Source organism: Labeo rohita, unplaced genomic scaffold (genome assembly GCF_022985175.1).
Source record: "Labeo rohita strain BAU-BD-2019 unplaced genomic scaffold, IGBB_LRoh.1.0 scaffold_1212, whole genome shotgun sequence".
Taxonomy (NCBI): Eukaryota; Metazoa; Chordata; class Actinopteri; order Cypriniformes; family Cyprinidae; genus Labeo; species Labeo rohita.
This window is the reverse complement of record NW_026127354.1, coordinates 4400-24330: the sequence shown is the minus strand read 5'-3', so window position 1 is coordinate 24330 and position 19931 is coordinate 4400. Positions and strand designations below refer to the sequence as shown.

General features: G+C 38.2%; 1 protein-coding gene and 1 long non-coding RNA gene across 2 annotated transcripts; both read left to right on the top strand.

Annotated features, from left to right (window-relative positions):
* Positions 1-10911: 10911 nt before the first annotated feature.
* Positions 10912-11567, top strand: LOC127157832 (uncharacterized). Its single transcript, XR_007826009.1, has 3 exons — positions 10912-10988; positions 11211-11254; positions 11383-11567. It is a non-coding gene; the product is annotated as an uncharacterized LOC127157832 (long non-coding RNA).
* Positions 11568-11971: 404 nt separating this feature from the next.
* Positions 11972-13862, top strand: LOC127157833 (CMRF35-like molecule 8). Its single transcript, XM_051101038.1, has 3 exons — positions 11972-12098; positions 12256-12570; positions 13357-13862. The coding sequence occupies exons 1-3, from the start codon at positions 12059-12061 to the stop codon at positions 13689-13691; spliced, it is 690 nt and encodes a 229-aa protein (XP_050956995.1). The 5' UTR covers positions 11972-12058; the 3' UTR covers positions 13692-13862.
* The last annotated feature ends 6069 nt before the right edge of the window (positions 13863-19931 follow it).

Here is a 19931-nt window from a genome sequence, read left to right as displayed (position 1 = left end):
GACTTCTTCATTAATGAATGAAACTCCCTGCGCCTCACAGTCGCCCTCCCCTAGCGTCACTCGCCAGTATATACAGGTATAAGTGATTAAGTAGGCATCATTAAACACTATACAAAACTTTAGTTTATGTTAAAGCACCCGTATACTTAATAAATGATAACAAATAATAATAATAAAAATAAAAAATACACTGTTTGACTTTATACCTCTACACTAACTGTAGAGTTTAGCTCTTATTTCATAAAGTTCATAAAGCTTTTAGTTACATATTATGTGTAGATGAGTTTTTTTTATAGTTTTGTAAATATTGCTGGCAATTTGTCAGTGGATGAACGGAAGTAAACTATTTAACCTAAATGTATGGGCTGTACTGTTAAACGGCGACGTCACTTACATGGAGCGTGAAAATGAGCTCAAATAATTTTAAACACGTTTTGATCACACTAAAAAGATATTGATAAAAATTGTACTGTGATTTCAGGAGCGTCAGTAAGTTATGTATTATGTAAGAAGGATTTGACTTCCAAACTGTCACGGACACAAGACAGGTATTTAAACAAAGGTATGTTTATTTAATCACAGCAGAGCAAAACGTGAAGCAGAGGAGATTCCGGCAGAGGCGAGTGGATCTGATAGGACTTGACTTCGACTTGAATGATGATAGAATGATGATACTTGATACTTTGTTGCAGGATGACTGGACTGGATCCGATGGCTGACGGAACACACACACACTGCTGACTGGACTGGAGAGACAAGGACGACAGGACTAGAACACAAGAGAAAACAGATAAGTATTCGCAGGTAGGTATAGTTTGTGACTTCTTGATGATAGGCACAAAGAGTCCGCTTCGTATGAACGAGCCCGGACAGAGACTGAAGTGTGGTGTGTGCTTAAGTAGGTTGACTGGTGATTAGGTGCAGGTGCTGTGAGTTAGAATTCCGGTGATTGAGATCGCTGGGTGTGAGTGATGGAAGAGCCTGGCCAATCCGTGACACAAACAAACTGTGATGTGATACTGTATGCAGATTATTATTGTGCATTTCACCTATTTCACATATTCCAGTTTGTTTATTTCTAATAATGCTGACCTTGTATATTACATATTGTTGGCTCTGTGACAAATTGTTTATGTTTCTAACATTAGATTCTTCCATGCTGATGGCAGTACTGCAGTAGAGTTGGAGCGGACCTCCTGTTGAAGAGCATCTCCAATGTGCTATGAACCATCTGACTAGAAAGTAAAACCTCAAACATACATAACCATTTATTACTTTTTTTTTTTTTTTTTAAAGTATATATCAATTAAATATACTTTTTTATCTTGTATGGCCTACAAGGCCATCTCGTTTAACTCATTAAGGATACTTGGCATATGTAGCACGCCCACTGTCCAGTGGGCAGTACTGCAGTGAAATCTATGTGACAGAAATAATGAGACGATCAAAGTTGCGTTGTTTTTCAAAGCTGAACCGCTCTAGTAATGACTTTATTACAATCATTTAACCACAATGTCTTGTAACTTCATGAATATCTCCATACAGCAATAATAATCCTTGAAGTCTATACATGTGATTCAGCAAAATCAATAAACAGTGTTTTCTGCATAACCAAACCCTTGTCTTGGCTCGTTCTTTATGCTTCCACTTTTTATTCAGTACATCCATAAAACATATTACTGGAATCTAATACTTATTCCACATAAATTGACATAACCATTAGACTGTTTCTGTAAGTTTCATATAAATTAAGCATTTGACCAAACGTCCATATAAACATTAAATGTATTAATCAAAGTATAATTCGTTTGAACTGAGCTAGCTCTCCGTAATACAAAAATAAACAACTACATTTGATGAGTTTAACAAATATTTTTAACCAATACTGTATTCATACAAAACGAAATAATTAGTAATATCCCTTTTGTAAACTTTAACACAAAAAAACGTAACAGTAGTATGGGATTTCAGCGTGCTGGAGCATTTTTGTTACATTAAAAGTTAATATATAACACACCCGGACCGTTAACGGCCGTTATGATGAGCGGATACAATCTCCGCTATTAATTAACTCTTAAACCGCACTTTAGCTCACGTAACCGCGAGAAACACTTTAGTAACATATTTTCTTTACAATGTATAAACTTTTTGACAGAATTTACCCACCTATGTGACAGAAATAATGAGACGGTCAAAGTTGCGTTGTTTTTCAAAGCTGAGCCGCTCTAGTAATGACAGTCTCTTTCTTGCGGCTTTCCGTTACCATAGTAACCCTGGACCACGCAACACCATACCGTCCACTCAGGATATTTCATGTCATACAGCATTAGTTGTAACAATCATAAAGACAATTGTCAATACATATGAGCAGATAGTACATGCATAAAGACCTATATAATAAATTGTAAGGAATAAATATACATACATATAGATATATATATATATATATATATATATATATATATATATATATATATATATATATATATATATATATAAACACGTGACCAAACATTTAGGGTGTCACATATACAGCAACCTACAGAGGGGCCCAACGTAATGAGAAAACAAGACGCAGATAATAACAACAACAACAACAACAACAACAAAAAGTACTGAGCACTGTGAATCTAAGAGACTCATTTTATAGTTATAACAATCATTGTTGATGTTAAAATTGTATTACAGTGCAGTTTGTGAAGACAGACAAACGAGATGCTGTGTCAACCTGGACAGAAGTCAGTTTCAGATCCACCTTCCACACAAGACTTCTAATATGGATTGCTGTCTACTAGCATATTATTTGTTCTCCTCAGAATTTAATGCATGCAGACATTACTCAGGAACATGAACACAAATATTGCAAGGATAGGGAATGTGCCATATTTCAGATATGAAGGTTAATTGCTCTTAAGCATTAAAAAATATATTTTTACTGTTTTTTTTTTTCTTTCTCAAAGCACCTATAAGCCAATTCATACTGGATCTCACGAGTCAAAGCTGAAAACCCCTGGTTTAGATAATTCACTTCTTTACAACCTTGTTTCTTTTTGGGGTTGTACTGAATTCTGTGACCCACCTAATTTTGTGAACCTAGGCACTGCAGTGAGCTAATCTGACCTACTACTAAACCTGACCCTCTAGTCCTACCATTTTTGCCATATTGATTATCATTTGTATAACCATAGTTAAAACTATGTTTTTGTAGCAAAACCATTATTAATTTGTGGTTACCATAAAATATTTTAAATGTTTCTAAACTACCCTTGGCACTAGCTCTTTACTGGGGCAGTAACCTCAAAGGTGCACCTTCTCTACTCCTAAAACCCAGGAAGCATACTAATACCATATACAAGTACACACGCATTAAGGGTAGATAAGGTAGAAAGGGTACCTGATGAAAAACAACCTGTTACATGCGTACTAAAATTACTTAAAATAAAAATTAATAAAATTATTCTTATTATTATTATCATTATTAATCATTATTACAGTGGTTTTTGCTACAAATATTAAGGTAAAATAATGTTCCTGTAGTTAACCATGGTAAAAGGAAGCAAGCTGAAAAAGAGAGAGAGTGTTAACCATGGTAAATATGTTGTTACTGCAGTTTTACTACAAATATGTGAAAAATGTGGTTACTGTAGTAAAACCATGGTTATTTTTTTTGTAAAAGGCTGCCAGGCTGTTGTACCCCTAAAGGTGAAACTTTAGCACAAATAGTTAACTAATTAAATACATATTTCATGTACACTATACTGTTCAAAAGTCTGAGGTCGGTACGGTCTTTAACCATGCTAACCAAGGCTGCACTTATTTTAACAAAAATACAGTAAAAACAGCAATATTAGGAAATATAACTATTAAAATAACTATTTTCTATTTTAATATTTTGAAAAATGTAATTTAAAAAGCATCTGTGATCAAAGCTGAAGTTTCAGCATTATTACTCCAGTCTTCAGTGTCAAATGATCCTTCAGAAATCATTCTAAAATCATTTGCTACTCAAGAAGCATAATTTCTGATTATTATCTATGTTGAAAATAGTTGTGCTGCTTCTATTGCCCTATTAGAACATACACTGTACGCGAACCTTGAGAAATTCATTGTTTTTGTTGCTTTATGTACAGATATGTCAAAAACACCTTTACCACCTGTTATGTGGGAGTGTTCTAACTTTTGTTTTGTTGCAGTTATTCATTAGCTCATCTGTAATCAACTGGTTAATTGATGTCACCTGAAGGGAACCATTTTAAACTCCAGGACACATGCTCTCACTCTCTCTCTGATCCTGTGGCAAGCTTGGCAGAGCTGGTTCCGTTTTGTCACAGTCCCCTTTTTTTGTTTTCTTTAGTCATTTAATAAACTTCTTTTTTTTGGCAAACTTGTTTTGTGTCCTTGATGTTGCTCCCCTAGAGCCAGGGTTGTAACATAATGGGGGCTCGTCCTTTTTTTTTCTTTTTTTTTGATACTTTGGGACTGTGTTTTTTTCTTTATCCTTTTTTGGTTATGTTTTGGTGAGTATGGTTGTTTGATTATTTTTTGTGATTATGCATGAGTTTCCCCGGTTAGAAAGGGTGAGAGTTCCAGCTGGGTTGAATATTCAATCCTTCCTTCGGTTCACTCTTTTGTTATTTTGCCTTTTTTATTTTCGAGGTTATTCTGGGTGGAGACTTGTTCTCTGTCGGGGGTAAGCATTTCGCAACTGTTTGATCATTGATCATATGGTCTACAGTTGTTGTTTTTTTGCTTTTAAAGCCGCCTCGTGCCCGGTACACCTCAGAAGATAGATAGGGATTAGAAAATGTTAGGCAGGTATCTGGGTGTTTCTCATGTATTTTGTATTTAGGTTCAACAACCATGCTCACTTTTTGGAGGGAGTAAGAGGAAAATATTTCAGTTGGGTGAGTTAAAAGTTCTGCCATTTTTTGTGTTTGTTTGGTCCATGATCCTAACTTTAGTGTGCAGTTTTTGTGTGATGTTCCTTTGTGGACTTTAGTGTAGACTAATGCCCAGCATAATATTTGTGATTGTTAACTAGTAGCATTAGAGAGCTGTTGCTTGTTTGGATCTTTTGTAGTTTACTGGGTTATTTAGTTCTACTTTTGGGGTTAAAGTTTTAAAGCTATTGTGTGGTAAAGTGAAATCTGCTGCTTCATATTATTATTGTAGTTTTGTACCACTGTGGACTTGTGGTGTTAGCTGTACATTTTGTGCAGAAAGTAGTAAAAAGGGCTCCAATTGTGCTTTGTCTTTGTTCTTTGCACTTCAGTTTAGTTGGAGTTGAGTTTAATAATGGCTTCTTTAGAGGATTTCCTAAAGGAACCTTCAGATGAGTTGCTTGAGCTATTTACAAAAGATCAACTCTTGCAATTAGCCTCTCATTATGATATTACCATTACTAGTAGTGACAAGCGTTTGAAGGATAGTGTAAAGGATATCATCAGAAATATGCTAATTGATAAGGGTATTTTGAATATTAGGCCAGCTTCCTTGCAAACCATGGTTGCTCCTTTGTCTGAAGCTGCAATTCAGCTTAAGCTTAAGGAATTGGCTTTACATGAGAAAGAGCTAGAAGATAGGGAGAAGGAAAGGCAGTTTAAAGAGAAACAAATGTATCTTGAACATGAATGGTTTCTTAAAGAGTTTGAGTTGAAAGTGGCTTCTGAAAGACCAGCTCCTAGAGGTCGTGTTCCTTTGTTTGATGTTGGTAGCCATATTAAGTTAGTGCCTCCCTTTTCTGAGAGAGATGTTGAGATATTTTTTTCTCACTTTGAGCGGGTGGCGACCACATCTAAGTGGCCTAAAGATGTGTGGACTTTGCTTTTACAAAGTGTTCTGGTAGGTAAGGCTCAGGAAGTTTACTCTGCTCTGAGCCTTGAGAAGAGCACTGATTATGATGAGGTTAAAGCAGCTATATTGAAGGCATATGAGCTAGTTCCTGAAGCTTACCGCCAGCGCTTTAGAAGTTGTGTCAAACTTGCTCATCTCACTTATGTTGAGTTTGCGAAGCAGAAGGAGAATCTGTTTGATCGGTGGTGTACATCTCAGAAGGCGGAAAGTAAAGAGCAGCTTAGACAACTTATTCTACTTGAGGAATTTAAAAACTGTCTGCCTGAGGTTGTGTCTGTTTATTTAAATGAGCAGAAGGCAGTAACTTTAGAGCAAGCTGCCATCTTGGCAGATGAGTTTGTATTGACTCATAAGATAAGTTTTGGTGAGAAACAGGCAGAGTTTCAGGGTAAGGGCCAGTATAACAGGTCCCGATTTGGAAAGTTTTCTGCTTCGTCTCCTGTTAAGAAGTTGGCTAGTTATAGTTCAATTTCAGAAAGGGCTTGTTTTTACTGTAAAAAAACAGGTCATCTTATTGCAGACTGCCCTGTTTTAGCTAAGAAGCAGAAGTCCACAAAGACTGTAGCCTTTGTAAGTTCTCCAATGCCAGCTCTATCTTTGTCATCCTCACTTGCAAATGTTCCATCTGAGAAAGTGGAAGGCAAGAATGGTGAATTAGCTGGCTCATCATCATTTCTGATGGATGGTTTTGTATATCTGTCTTCTGACCCTGAACATAGACAAGTTGTCAAGATTTGGAGAGATACTGGAGCTTTCCAATCTGTGATTCTTCGGGATGTCTTGCCTTTCAATGAAAAGTCAGCTCTGGGTTCAGAGGTAATTGTTAATGGCTTTGGGGGAGGATTTTTGTCTATGCCTTTGCACAGCATTCATCTACAATCTGATTTAGTCTCTGGCAATGTTGTAGTTGCACTTTCTTCCCATATACCTATAGATGGGGTGTCCTTTATTCTGGGGAATGACTTGGCTGGGGGTAGAGTGTAAGCTGTTCCTGAAGTAACTTCCACTCCCTGCAAGTTAGATGGCCCAGATGAGCTTGAACTGGCATTTCCAGAGACGTTTCCTGTTTGTGTCACGACTCGTGCCATGTCGGCTAAGATGAATGCTGAAGGCAAGTCTTCTTTAATTCAATCAGAGATTCCTCTTTATGATACTTTTATGGCCCAAGATGATGTGAAACTCACAGGGTTTGGAAAGACGTTCCCATCTCGTGAACAGTTGATGCTTGAGCAAAAGCAAGATCCCACCTTGTTACCTATGTTTGAAGATGTGGTACCAGATGAAGTATTATCAAATGTAGCTTCTGGCTATTTTGTTAGTGATGGGGTTCTGATGAGAAAGTGGACAGATCCAAAAATGTCAAGTCATGATGACTGGAGTAGTGTGTTTCAAGTGGTGGTTCCAAAGGTTTACCGATCTGATATTTTATATCTTGCTCATGATCATTGTCTATCTGGCCACTTAGGTATCAGGAAAACTTTGGATCGTGTATTACGGCATTTTTTCTGGCCTGGGGTAAGGTCAGATGTGGCTCAATATTGTAGATCATGTCATGTTTGTCAGGTTATAGGTAAACCTAACCAGTCTATCCCAGCAGCTCCGTTGTATCCCATTCCTGCTATGGGAGAGCCATTTGAACAGGTTATGATTGATTGTGTTGGGCCTCTTCCACGTACCAAGTCAGGTAATCAATATCTTCTCACAATTATGTGTGCAGCAACAAGGTTCCCTGAAGCTGTCCCATTGCGCAAGATTACAGCCCCTGCTGTTTCAAGAGCCCTTAAGTTTTTCACAGTATTTGGGTTACCAAGAGTCGTTCAGTCGGACCAAGGGTCTAATTTCATGTCTCGTCTTTTCTCTCAGGTGTTGAAGCAGTTGTCTATTCAGCATAGAACCTCATCTGCATACCATCCAGAGTCACAGGGGGCACTTGAGAGATTCCATCAGACTCTCAAAACTATGCTGAAGACTACTGCAAAGAGTTTGAGAGAGACTGGGATGATGGCGTTCCACTGCTTCTCTTTGCAGTTAGAGAGGTGGTTCAGGAATCTCTTGGTTTTAGTCCGGCTGAGCTTGTGTTTGGCCATACTGTTAGGGGGCCTTTGAAATTAGTAAAGGAAAAGTGGTTGGCTCTGGAACATTCGACTCCTACCAACCTCCTGGACTATGTGTCTAATTTTCGTTTTAGACTGAGTAGGGCCTGTGAACTGGCCAAAGAGAATTTAAAAGCTGCTCAGGGGAAGATGAAGATATGGTATGATCGAAAGGCTAAGCATCAGGTATTTTCTACAGGAGATCAAGTGCTTGTGTTTTTACCAGTACCTGGTTCTGTGTTGCAGGCTCAATATAGTGGGCCGTACATCATTGAACGGAAGGTTGGTGAGTGTAACTATTTAGTTAAGACTCCAGATCGTAAAAGGAAAACCCGTATGTGTCATGTTAATTTACTTAAGCCTTACACTGACCGTACTCAGACAGCATGTACAGAGGTCAAGACTGTAGGTGTGCTGAATGTTCCTACTACAGAGACAGAAGGAAGTGTGGCTGACTCTGGCATAGTTCAGGGTATATTGTCAAATTCTAAAATTTTGGCTGATCTGGATTCTCATTTGTCTTATTTAGGTCCTTCTGAACGTATGGAAGTTATTCAGTTGATCTGTCAGCATTTGGCTCTGTTCTCTGATGTTCCAACCTGTACGAATGTCCTAGAGCATGACATTGATGTGGGTCAAGCTACCCCTATCAAACAACATCCATATAGGGTGAATCCTGTGAAACGCCAGCTTTTGCATAGAGAGGTACAGTACATGTTAGAACATGGCATAGCTGAACCATCTTCTAGTCCCTGGAGTTCACCGTGTTTACTGGTTGAGAAGCATGATGGTTCTCTTCGTTTTTGTACAGATTTTCGGAAGGTAAATGCCCTCACTAAGCCTGACTCATATCCTCTTCCACGATTAGATGATTGTATTGACCAAGTTGGTTCTGCATCTTTTGTTACAAAGTTGGATCTTTTAAAAGGCTACTGGCAGGTTCCTCTTAGCCAGCGAGCCTGTGAGATCTCTGCCTTTGTGACGCCAGATCATTTTTGCCATTATAAGGTTATGGCTTTTGGAATGAGAAACGCACCCGCTACTTTTCAGCGTTTGGTAAATAAGGTGCTGGAAGGAGTTACGGGCTGTGAAGCTTACCTTGATGATTTGGTTATTTATAGTTCCTCCTGGTCTCAACATTTGGTCCAGCTCGAGGATGTGTTCAAGCGGTTAAAGGCTGCAAACTTGACTCTGAACCTCTCCAAGTGTGAGTTTGGACAAGCCACCGTGACGTATTTGGGCAAAATTGTTGGCCATGGACATGTGTCTCCAATAGGAGCGAAAGTAGAAGCTATTGTGAACTTTCCAGTGCCATCTTCACGGAGGGAATTGAAGCGATTTTTGGGTATGGCAGGATATTATAGGAGTTTTTGCAGAAATGTTGCCACTGTTGCTGCACCTCTGACAAACCTGCTTAGTCCTAAGGCTCTTTTTGTTTGGACTGAGGTATGTCAGGTTGCCTTTGACAACTTGAAGGCTTTGAGTAGTTCTCCTATTCTTGTTGCTCCTGATTTCAGGCGGCCCTTTAAGCTAGCTGTGGATGCTAGTGACTTTGGGGTGGGGGCTGTTCTGCTCCAAGATGATGCAATAGGACTCGAGCATCCTGTGTGCTATTTTTCAAAGAAGTTCGATGTTCATCAGAAGCACTATTCTACAATTGAAAAGGAAGCTTTGGCTCTTATTCTTGCTTTGAAATATTTTGATGTGTGCGTTTCATCCTGCGTTCCACTTTTTGTGTACACTGATCATAATCCTCTCACTTTTCTCCACAGCATGAGTAATTCCAACCAGAGGTTAATGCGATGGAGTTTGTTTTTGCAAGGTTATGATCTTAAAATTTGCCACATTCGTGGAAAGGATAATGTGTTGGCAGATGCCTTATCAAGGTCGTAAGTGACATTATTGTTTTCATTATACACATTAGTGATCTTGCATTAGGGTGTCCTATAGCAACATTTTAAGGGTGGGAGTGTTATGTGGGAGTGTTCTAACTTTTGTTTTGTTGCAGTTATTCATTAGCTCATCTGTAATCAACTGGTTAATTGATGTCACCTGAAGGGAACCATTTTAAACTCCAGGACACATGCTCTCACTCTCTCTCTGATCCTGTGGCAAGCTTGGCAGAGCTGGTTCCGTTTTGTCACAGTCCCCTTTTTTTGTTTTCTTTAGTCATTTAATAAACTTCTTTTTATTTGGCAAACTTGTTTTGTGTCCTTGATGTTGCTCCCCTAGAGCCAGGGTTGTAACACACCATCATCATCACCACCACCACCACCACCATCATCATCATCATCACCACCACCACCATTGTTATCATCATCACCATCACCATCATCATCATCATCTGCTTCTTCATCTCCATCATCAGTCAGAACTCCACTGATCACAGAAGTTTCCAAATCGTCCCCATCTATTGTCACACCAGCAGGTGCTGAAATAGAAGCATTCGATTCATGCCATAACTTGTGAGGAGCTCTGATGCACCCAATGCCTGAAAGATAGATTTTCTACACTAAAATTAGTAGTCATTTAATACGTTTAATATATAATATGCCTAATAATAATAATAATACAACGATTATCCTTATGTTATTATTGACGTTTAGCTGATTTTGGATTTTGTAGTTTGTAGCACATCAAGACAACAGCAAGTGTTTGTGTGGAATAAATTGACTTTTGACTTCCAGTGATTATTCTATAACACTAAACTAGGTGGGAAACTGCGTTTCCATCCATTCTATCCACCATTTTTTTTTTTTTTTAGCTTTTAGCTTTTCCACACATTTTAACCTCAGGTTATAGTCTTTTAAACTGAGCCAGTTTAGAGTGATTTTGTGCTCAAAATGTGTTTAGGACAAACTGAATGGTACATCAAGCTACACCCATGATCTGATGTGATATTTAGCTCAGAGTGATCAGATTGATTGATCTGATTGATTCTCCTGTATTTTCAGGCTTTTCTCTGATCATTCCTCTGGTTCTTCTGGCTCTGATCATCACTGGTCTCATTACTGTTTCTCTTTAAGAAGCATCAGTCTCGAGGTAAAACTCTTTCTCAATGCCTTGAGATGTAGAAACTCCCTTTATACTGAGCTTAAAACAGATTTGTTGATCTGTTTTCCCACTGTGATCTGTCGCCACCTACAGGCTGCAACAAAACTTGAACAAAATGCAGATATTTGGTTACGTGTTGAAACATTTCCATTAGACAACAGTGTTGAATTGCCATATAATGCCATTAATTTAAGACTCTTGTTTCGCCAGGCGTTGCTTCGTCATCTCAGGCTGGAGCAGGAAAACATGATCTGGTTAGTTCAGCTACTGTATAATGTTTATTCATTATTCATTATTTTTATTCATAATGAGAATAAATTCTGATGTCTTCCTTCATGAATCTCTTTATAGAGCTGTAAATAATTTTTCCGTCTTTGCACAGATTTCTCACACTGGTTGTGATTTTGAGAACATTGAAGACACTCAGAAGCAATTACCCACAAACCCCTCTGATTCATCTAACACTGTTTATGCCACCACTCAATTGCCCACCAACCCCTCTGATTCTCCTAATTGTGTTTACTCTACGGTTCATAAAGCCACTGGTGACTCTCAGGTCGTCATCACATCTGCTGATGATCTGAATTATGCCATGGTGAATTTCCAGAAGAAAGCGGACTGTCTTGACAGTGTCAGTTTGAGGAATAATCAGGATTACAGTGAATACGCTGCTGCCAATCATCACACTGCCTGACGAGCCACAGCAGAGAATGTCAATGAGCTGAATACTTTGTTTTAGTGTGTCCACTAGATGTCACTGTCAATTTCTAGTCTCTGAATAAATGTTTTTGTTGAAATCTCTCAAATAATGCTTTAAAGACAAAGTTGTATTCTACTGTCCATGAGTCTTGCATTTTCATATGAACATATTTTACCATTACTTCTCTATTTATTATCTCTCTCTGTCAGAGGAAGTGGGCGTCTCTGTCACATGTAGCAGTTCATGTTAAACATGTGACCAGGAAAGAAACACTCAGAGCTCATCTGAACACACATCGAGAGCTTCAGAAGAACTGAATCTACTAACAACAGAGAAGATCATTCAATAAGAGAGAAGAATGAAGATCATCTGGATTTTCACTCTACTGATGAATCCTGGTAAGAGTCTGAACAAATCACTAAAAACAGCACAGAGAGTTAAACTACAGTTTGTGTTGTTAAATTGACTGAAAAACTTTAAATGCAATTTAAAAGTTCATCTCTATTCAGTCTCATGAATATATCAGTGTTGTATTAAGATACTGTTCTGTTGTAGGTGTTGTGAGCTCCAGCAGTTGGACAGGATATTCAAGAGGTGAAGCCTCCCACTCATGCACATATGATGGATATGCAGCAAATGAAAAGTATTTTTGTAGAGGACAATGGTCAGAGTGCACAGATCAAATCAGGACAAATATTAAAAACGTATGGGTTCATTCTGGAAGATTCTCTCTGCTTGACGACACAAGAGCAGCACGTTTCACTGTGACCATCAGAGATCTGAGTGAAAAGGATTCTGGCATCTACTACCTTGGAATTGATATGTATGGAATGGATTCCTACTGTGAAGTGAATCTGAAGGTTATAACAGGTGAGTAACCCATGATGATCTCGACAGCATCACTCAACATTGACTTTAATTACTAGTTCACACATGTAACCCCTAACATATAATTAATAACTTCTAAATAACGAAGTAACATCATTTTTTGTAATATTTTTATTCATAAGTGCACTCAAAAAAATTGAACTTTCACTGTCGTTAGTTTCAAGTGTTTGTTCAGTCAACTTAACAACGCTGAGTGAAACACACAAATTAGTAAAACGATGTAGGATGGACCTTTAGGTGCACTGTAGCTGCAACAGAACACAGCCAAACCACATTAAGGAAAAGATGCAGGTAACTGTGCTTGTCAGGTATGAATTAAATTCTTTACCATCCTGATAAATACTGCTTGAAAAAGTGATTTAAGTCTGCACAAAGGGTTTTTATTAAAGTTATCAGTTTAAGTTGGTGCTTGGCAATGCTAATCTGTTGCATACAGGCTACATTTTCATTCTCTAGTATGTTTCCATTTTAGGCAGTTATGCTAACTCATGTTTCTCTCTCAAAACAAGCATGTAGCAATGTAAGGACTGCAAAATAACAGTGTCAACTAGATGGCAATTTTTTAAGAACTATAATGTTAGATTAACACATGGCTAATTTGGTCACAGTAATTGTTTCCCATGCACTTATAACATGGAATGTACTACGGCGTTATCTTAATCATTTATATGCTTTTTTTTTAATGATTTTATTTTTTTTTTCAAATACTTCGATAGTTAAAAACAGATGAAATGAGATTGACTCTCAGTGTGTTGTTTTCTTTTACAGATTTTTCTAGCATCTCACTGACCTCGTCTCCTGCACAGATTAAAGCTCCTGGTCAGTCGGTGAGGTTGTCCTGTCAGATCTCTGGATATGCCCTCACAGATTATGGCACATCTTGGTTTAGGCAGCCTCCTGGAAAAGCCATGGAGTGGATCGGGATCATATGGGGCAGTGGATCAATAGACTATGAGAATTCCTTCAGGAGTTGCTTCACTATTTGGAGAGACACAAGCCGAAATGAGCTGTACTTAGACATTAGCAGCCTGCAGACTGAAGACACAGCTGTTTATTACTGTGCAACTGGATACACAGTGGCTCAGTTCAGTGTGAGAAACTGACAAAAACAGACCTGCAAGTCATCAACACAGTTAGAAACACACAATACATGACCTGCTTCATGTTCAGGATCATATTCAGACACATTACCAATTACTAAGTGAAGTAGGCGAATTATGATATTTTACATGATTATTTCCTAAAAAGAAGTGCACTGTGTACAGTTAAATTGAATGGACAATTGAAAAACATTAAATAACTTGATTTTCACTTCACACATGCATACACTCTAAAAAGTGGGTTATTTCTGTAAACACACAGTTGGGTTGATCATGCTGGGTCAAATGGACTTTCACCACTGAACACGCGGGTTGGGTTATTTTAACCCAACCGGTTTGTTTATTTTTCCACTTCATTCAACTTTCTGGATTCTTCACTCGTCTCCTCGTCAGGCGGTCCAACCCAGTCCCACGGCATTTCGTGATATAGTCACGAAATAATCTATTGATTCGTGTTCATGGACACGAATTTCCCTCTTTTTTTCGTGTCTCTCTGCACGAATTTCGATCCAATGTATTTCAATAGGAAATATCTTTCGTGCCTCCACCACGTTTCTCTTTCTGACACTGGGGTCCACAGACGCTGTATTGTTTCCCCCCTCATTTTTTTTTTTTTATTTTAAGCGCTACTTTACTCAACATTTAAGTAGGAGATTTTTGTTTTTATTGCATTTTATTCTGTAGGCTACTCAAAACGATCGTCAGTAAAATAACAAGACTGCACAGCTGTGCTACGGCCATCGCATCTAAATGTTGTCGTTTTTACTAAGAAATACAGTTTTTCCATCGGTTTGATGTGTCAAATCTAGCAGTATACTACCCTACAGTACACATGAGCCTTATCGACCGTTTACTATGGTAAATATGCCAGCTAAATCTGATATCATCCCGATCTTTTCTCAACACATAACAGAAAAGTGTGCTTGATAATTCAACAATGCGATGTTTACTATAAAATTCTTTATAATTACCATCCCTGCAATAGTTTACATTTTAAATTTAAGGTGGATATCTCTTCATCAATGCATCATTGATGCATCTCTTCATCAATATATATATATATATATATATATATATATACACACACACACACACACACACACCACTGTGTTTTGTATTCTGGTTGTGTATATACTGTATTGCTTTGTGTCAGTTTAAGCCATTTATTGTTCTTTTAAATAATATTTGTGTCGTATGTATCCTCTGTGAGTGATGTATGTTAAAAAATAATATATCACTAATATTTTATACAAATTAATATATATATATATATATATATATATATATATAAACTGAAGAAAATAAAACGTTTTGGATAGTGATAGTGGACGCCAGCAATACCCATGATCCTCAGCCTCCTTTGCTATGGAGACGGATCCAGCCTGCCTTGCGATTGGGTGAATTCTTGTCATTGCGCTCAAACCACTGTTCATTAAGGTACCAGACTAATAATTAATGACCACGTTTTGTTTAAATCTTATAATTGATCCCTTTCTTTGCCCTTAGACTCACGTGGTTTTCATATTAGGACAACGATTAAAGCCCGACCAATGGTTTCCTCATTATCAGCAGGAAAAAACATATACTTGTGAAATTAGGCTTGCTAAACGGCCTAGCAAACTTAAGTATAAGCTAACTCTCGGTTATATCAGCTTAAGGGTAACCTAGCGTGGAGCACTGCATTATTGTGTGGGTCAAGGGTGATTTTATCTCAATCATCATGACCTTATGTTTCAGTAGTATCCAAAATGAGAAAATGTGAACATTATGGACGCTAAACACGCTGAAGCAGTGTAATGATGCATTCATACTCGACGCTGGAGGGCGCTCTTGCGCAGCAAGTACTAAAAAAATCCTGAAGTAATAACGAGTGACGTGCCAGGAAATCCCTAATATTGACAAAGGTATCCAGCTATTGCTGTAGCTCTGCTGAATAAAAACAGAAACGTTGTGACTGATGAAAGGATGAAAGACAAATACAGTAGTCAACATTTGAAGTGGATCAAAAAAGTTCATCAAAGTTGTTCTGAAACAAGAAGGGGTATTGTTCAAAATTCATGTTTAACATGTAAGTCTGCTATTAATCAATGCTGTCATCAATGGAATTTTATGCCTTATTACTTTTTATGGTGCCCAGACATGAATGTTTGTCACAAGGTGTGAAGAGGCTTGTCACACACTCATGAAGACAAGAGTGCATCAAAAAACTGTTGGTTGTTCAGTACTTTTGTGATTCACCTGAAGTCACAATGGACCAGAAATGCCTCTTAAACATTATTTCCTGCAGTGCGGTGCCTTTGGAGTGCCTTAAGGAGCCAGCACAATGGTCATAATGGTGATGCACTGGATACTGTACTGTACTGTACTGTACTGTAGTCACTCTGTGTGGAGTGTCAGAGATCGAACGCAAAACAGGAAAGAAAGAAAAAAAGATTTTATTGCACAATTACAGCAGATCAAAAAGTTCATACTGTAAAACAAACATGAATTGAATGGTTTAACAAATGCAACAAACAAGTCATGAACAAGAAACAACAAACGTAATGTGCCGAGACAGCCAGTCAGTAATCACTGTTACCACCTCTGACATCACAGCCATCACAGATGTGATCACAGCCTCACATCGCCTATGCATGCTTGAGATGAGGTTTTGGATATTCTGTTGAGGAATGGCTTGCCATTCCTCCAGCAACGCTGTTCACAACTCCACATGGGTTCCTGGAGGGACGTGGCGTGCTTGCAGTCTTGACTGTAGCTGCTCCCAAATGTGTTCAATGGGATTCAAGGCCATTCTTGAGATGCCCTCCTCCTCCAAGAATTCAGTCATCAGTCTTGCTTGATGTGCACCAGCGTTGTCATCCATAAGCACGAAATCTGGCCACATTGCACCAGCATATGGCTACACAACTGGTCTCAGGATTTCATTCCTATACCTTTGGCCTGTCAGGCTGCCTTTTCAGTAATGACAAGCTCTGTCCTTCCACCCATGAAGATGCCTCCTCAAACCATGACTGATGATCCGCCGATACGGTCATGGCGGATTTTGTATAACATTTTGCAGCAAATTTCTCTCCCCAGGACGACGCCAGACCCACCTACGCCTATCTAGGAAGTTCACACAGAACCGGGACTCATCTGTGAAAAGCACTGTACCCCACTGATTCAATGTCCACCTGCGGTGTTCTCTGGCCCACTGCAGACGTGATAGTTTGTGTGCTCTGGAAAGAGGCACCCTCACAGCTGGTCTTCTGGCTCTCAAGCCAACTTAATGAAGTCGTCTTCTCACAGTCTAAGTGGACACTCACACCCCTGTTGCATCCTGAAGGTCATTTTGCAGGCTGACAGCAGTCATGAAATGATTTCTACGGGCATGCAGGGTCAAGTATCGGTCTTGATTTGGTGTTGTGACCCGTTGTCTGCCTCCACCATGCTTCCTACTCACAGTACCAAACCTTCTGAACCTGTTCCAGGCTCTGGAAATGACACTTTGAGATGTCCCCACTGCATCTGCAACTTCACGCTTAGTCATGCCTCCTTGCAGCATCCCAATAGCCCTGTTAAGGTCAGAATCCTGCAATCACACTAAATGTGGCATTTTCAATGTTTTCTGACTTCAAGTGAAGTTTTCAGAGCCTTAAATGATGAGCAGCTCCCAATTACAAACACCCGTGACAGGTCAGTTGGTACCTAATGGCAAACATTCATGTCTGGGCACCATAAAAAGTAATAAGGCATGAAATTCCATTGATGACAGCATTGATTAATAGCAGACTTACATGTTAAACATGAATTTTGAACAATACCCCTTCTTGTTTCAGAACAACTTTGATGAACTTTTTTGATCCACTTCAAATGTTGACTAGTGTATATGAAATATATGGTATGTGGTATATAAATAATGCAAAATAATGGAACCTGTCCGAATCTAACCAAACCCAAAGGCACTTTTAAAGTGCCCCTATTATGCCATTTTAAAGGTTGATAATATTGTTTTAATAGACTCCTAAAACAGGTTTACATGTATGCAAGGTCAAAAAACACTTTTTCTCCAAAAACAGATTTAAATTTACCCCATTTCTAAATGATTCATAAACGACTCGTGTGAAGCAGTTCGAAGAATCAGTCTCTCTAAACCCCTCCTTTCTGGAGACAGGGGTAGCTGCAGCCCGGAGCAGTGGGCGTGCCAAAAGGTAGGGGCGTGCCGAAAGGTCTTTACAATTGGTTGCAAGTTTCCCGTTTAATATAAAGGCAGGCTGTTACCTTAAACCCTATTAACCCCTTTAATCTGTTTAAGTAATAAATCCAGCACAATTCTATAAACCCAAATCCCATTATTTCACAGTAAAAATCGTGATCATGATATTATAAATATCGAAATATTACTTTTGAATGTACCTTCGGAATTTCATTCTGAATGGCCGCAGGTTATTGACGTCTTCACCACCGCGTCTTTGCAAAGGTGTTATAGTGCATCCATATTCAAAATAATTAATCAAAAACAAATTACAATTATTATTTTATGAACTCACAAGCTGTTCATAAGTTCGAAATATATTTTAGTGATATATTACCATTGTATTGATTACACAGGATAGAAAAAAATGTTATAGAATCAGTAATTTCTACTGTTTCTACTACTAAAAGTGCATGGAAACTAAAAAATGTTTTGCCTGATAAGGACAAACATATATGGTTGATAAAACATAATAATAATAATAATAATAATAATAATAATAATAATAATCAGAAGAGCCAGCAGAATAAGTACTGTTTAACAACCGTCTGTTAAGTTGCATTAACCAATTTGGCAAACAGACACAATTTTGGCTAATTAAACATTTATTCAGTTTTAGTTTGTCTACACAATTTTTATTTATTTTTTGTACTAAATAAATCAATAAATCAATAAATCAATCACACCCAAATTCATTAATACATCAATTTATTCATCCATGCTATAGTAGCAGTCCATACAACAGAAGCCATCAAATACTCTGTCGGAATAGAGTGCTGTGAAAACCCCCTTTTTTCTGATGCCACAGTATCCAGTATCCTTATTCATACACAACATCCAGATGAGTCTGTTTTAGCAGGTCTGATGGTAGCTGGATCAAAGAAAAAAAAAAATACCCCTGGTTTCACAGACAAGGCTTAAGCCTAGCCCCAGACTAAAATGTAAGTCTGAGCTGCTTTAACTGAAAGACATTTGCACTGACTGATCTTAAAATATATCAGTGTCTTTGTTTTGTCTCAAGATGCACACCAGTAATTTTTTTTTTTCTTTTTTTTCTCTAAGGCATGTTATAAAAATCACTTAAATGTCCTAACTGAAGTATGGCCTAATCCTGGTTTAGTCTAAGCCCTGTCTGTGAAACCAGGCCATAAAATGATAGATGACATAACCATTTTAAATGAGAAATTACAACAAAACCTGTAATCTTTATTTAAGTTTATTTACCTGTTTGTAAGCACAGTGCAGTGTTAATGGTCAAACTGTATATTTACAATGTTAAAGTGGCTGGCAACAATAAATATTCTTATTAGGAAAAAAAACAGCCTAATTTCTGAACTGTGCAGAGCTGTAGCTGAATAGTTAGGCCTACTATGCTACTGTATTTTAATATGTCTTTAAGGAAAAGAAAGCCAAAGACGTAACATGTGGCCAAGTATGGAGATCCATACTCTGAATTTGTGCTTTGCATTTAACCCATCCAAGCGCTCACACATAAAGCAGTGAGTAGTGAACACACACCCGGAGCAGTGGGCAGGTGTTTTTTTTTTTTTTTTTTTTTTGCAGTGCCCGGGGAGCAGTTGGGGGTTCAGTGCTCAAGGGTCTCACCTCAGTCGTGGTATTGAAGGTGGAAGAGAGCACTGTACATTCACTCCCTCCACCTTCAATCCCTGCTGGTATCGAGACTAGAAACTATGACCTTTGAGTTAAAAGTCTGATTACAAGAAGATTGATCTTCGGGTTATAAGTCTGACTCTCTAACAATTAGGCCACGATTGCCCAAACCTTCAACTTTTTTGTTTACAAAGTGCTAAATGTCATCACTTTAAGTTAATATAATTTAATAGAACTGATGTGATTGTCAGTGTAAATTTCATATAAACTCACCATGAGCACAAAGACAACAGTTAATGGAGAATTGCTGCATTGGAATGCCCTGGGTAATGTTCGCAGGCAAGCAATAAATAAATAAATACAATGTAATTGAATGATATGCCAAATAACATGTGAGT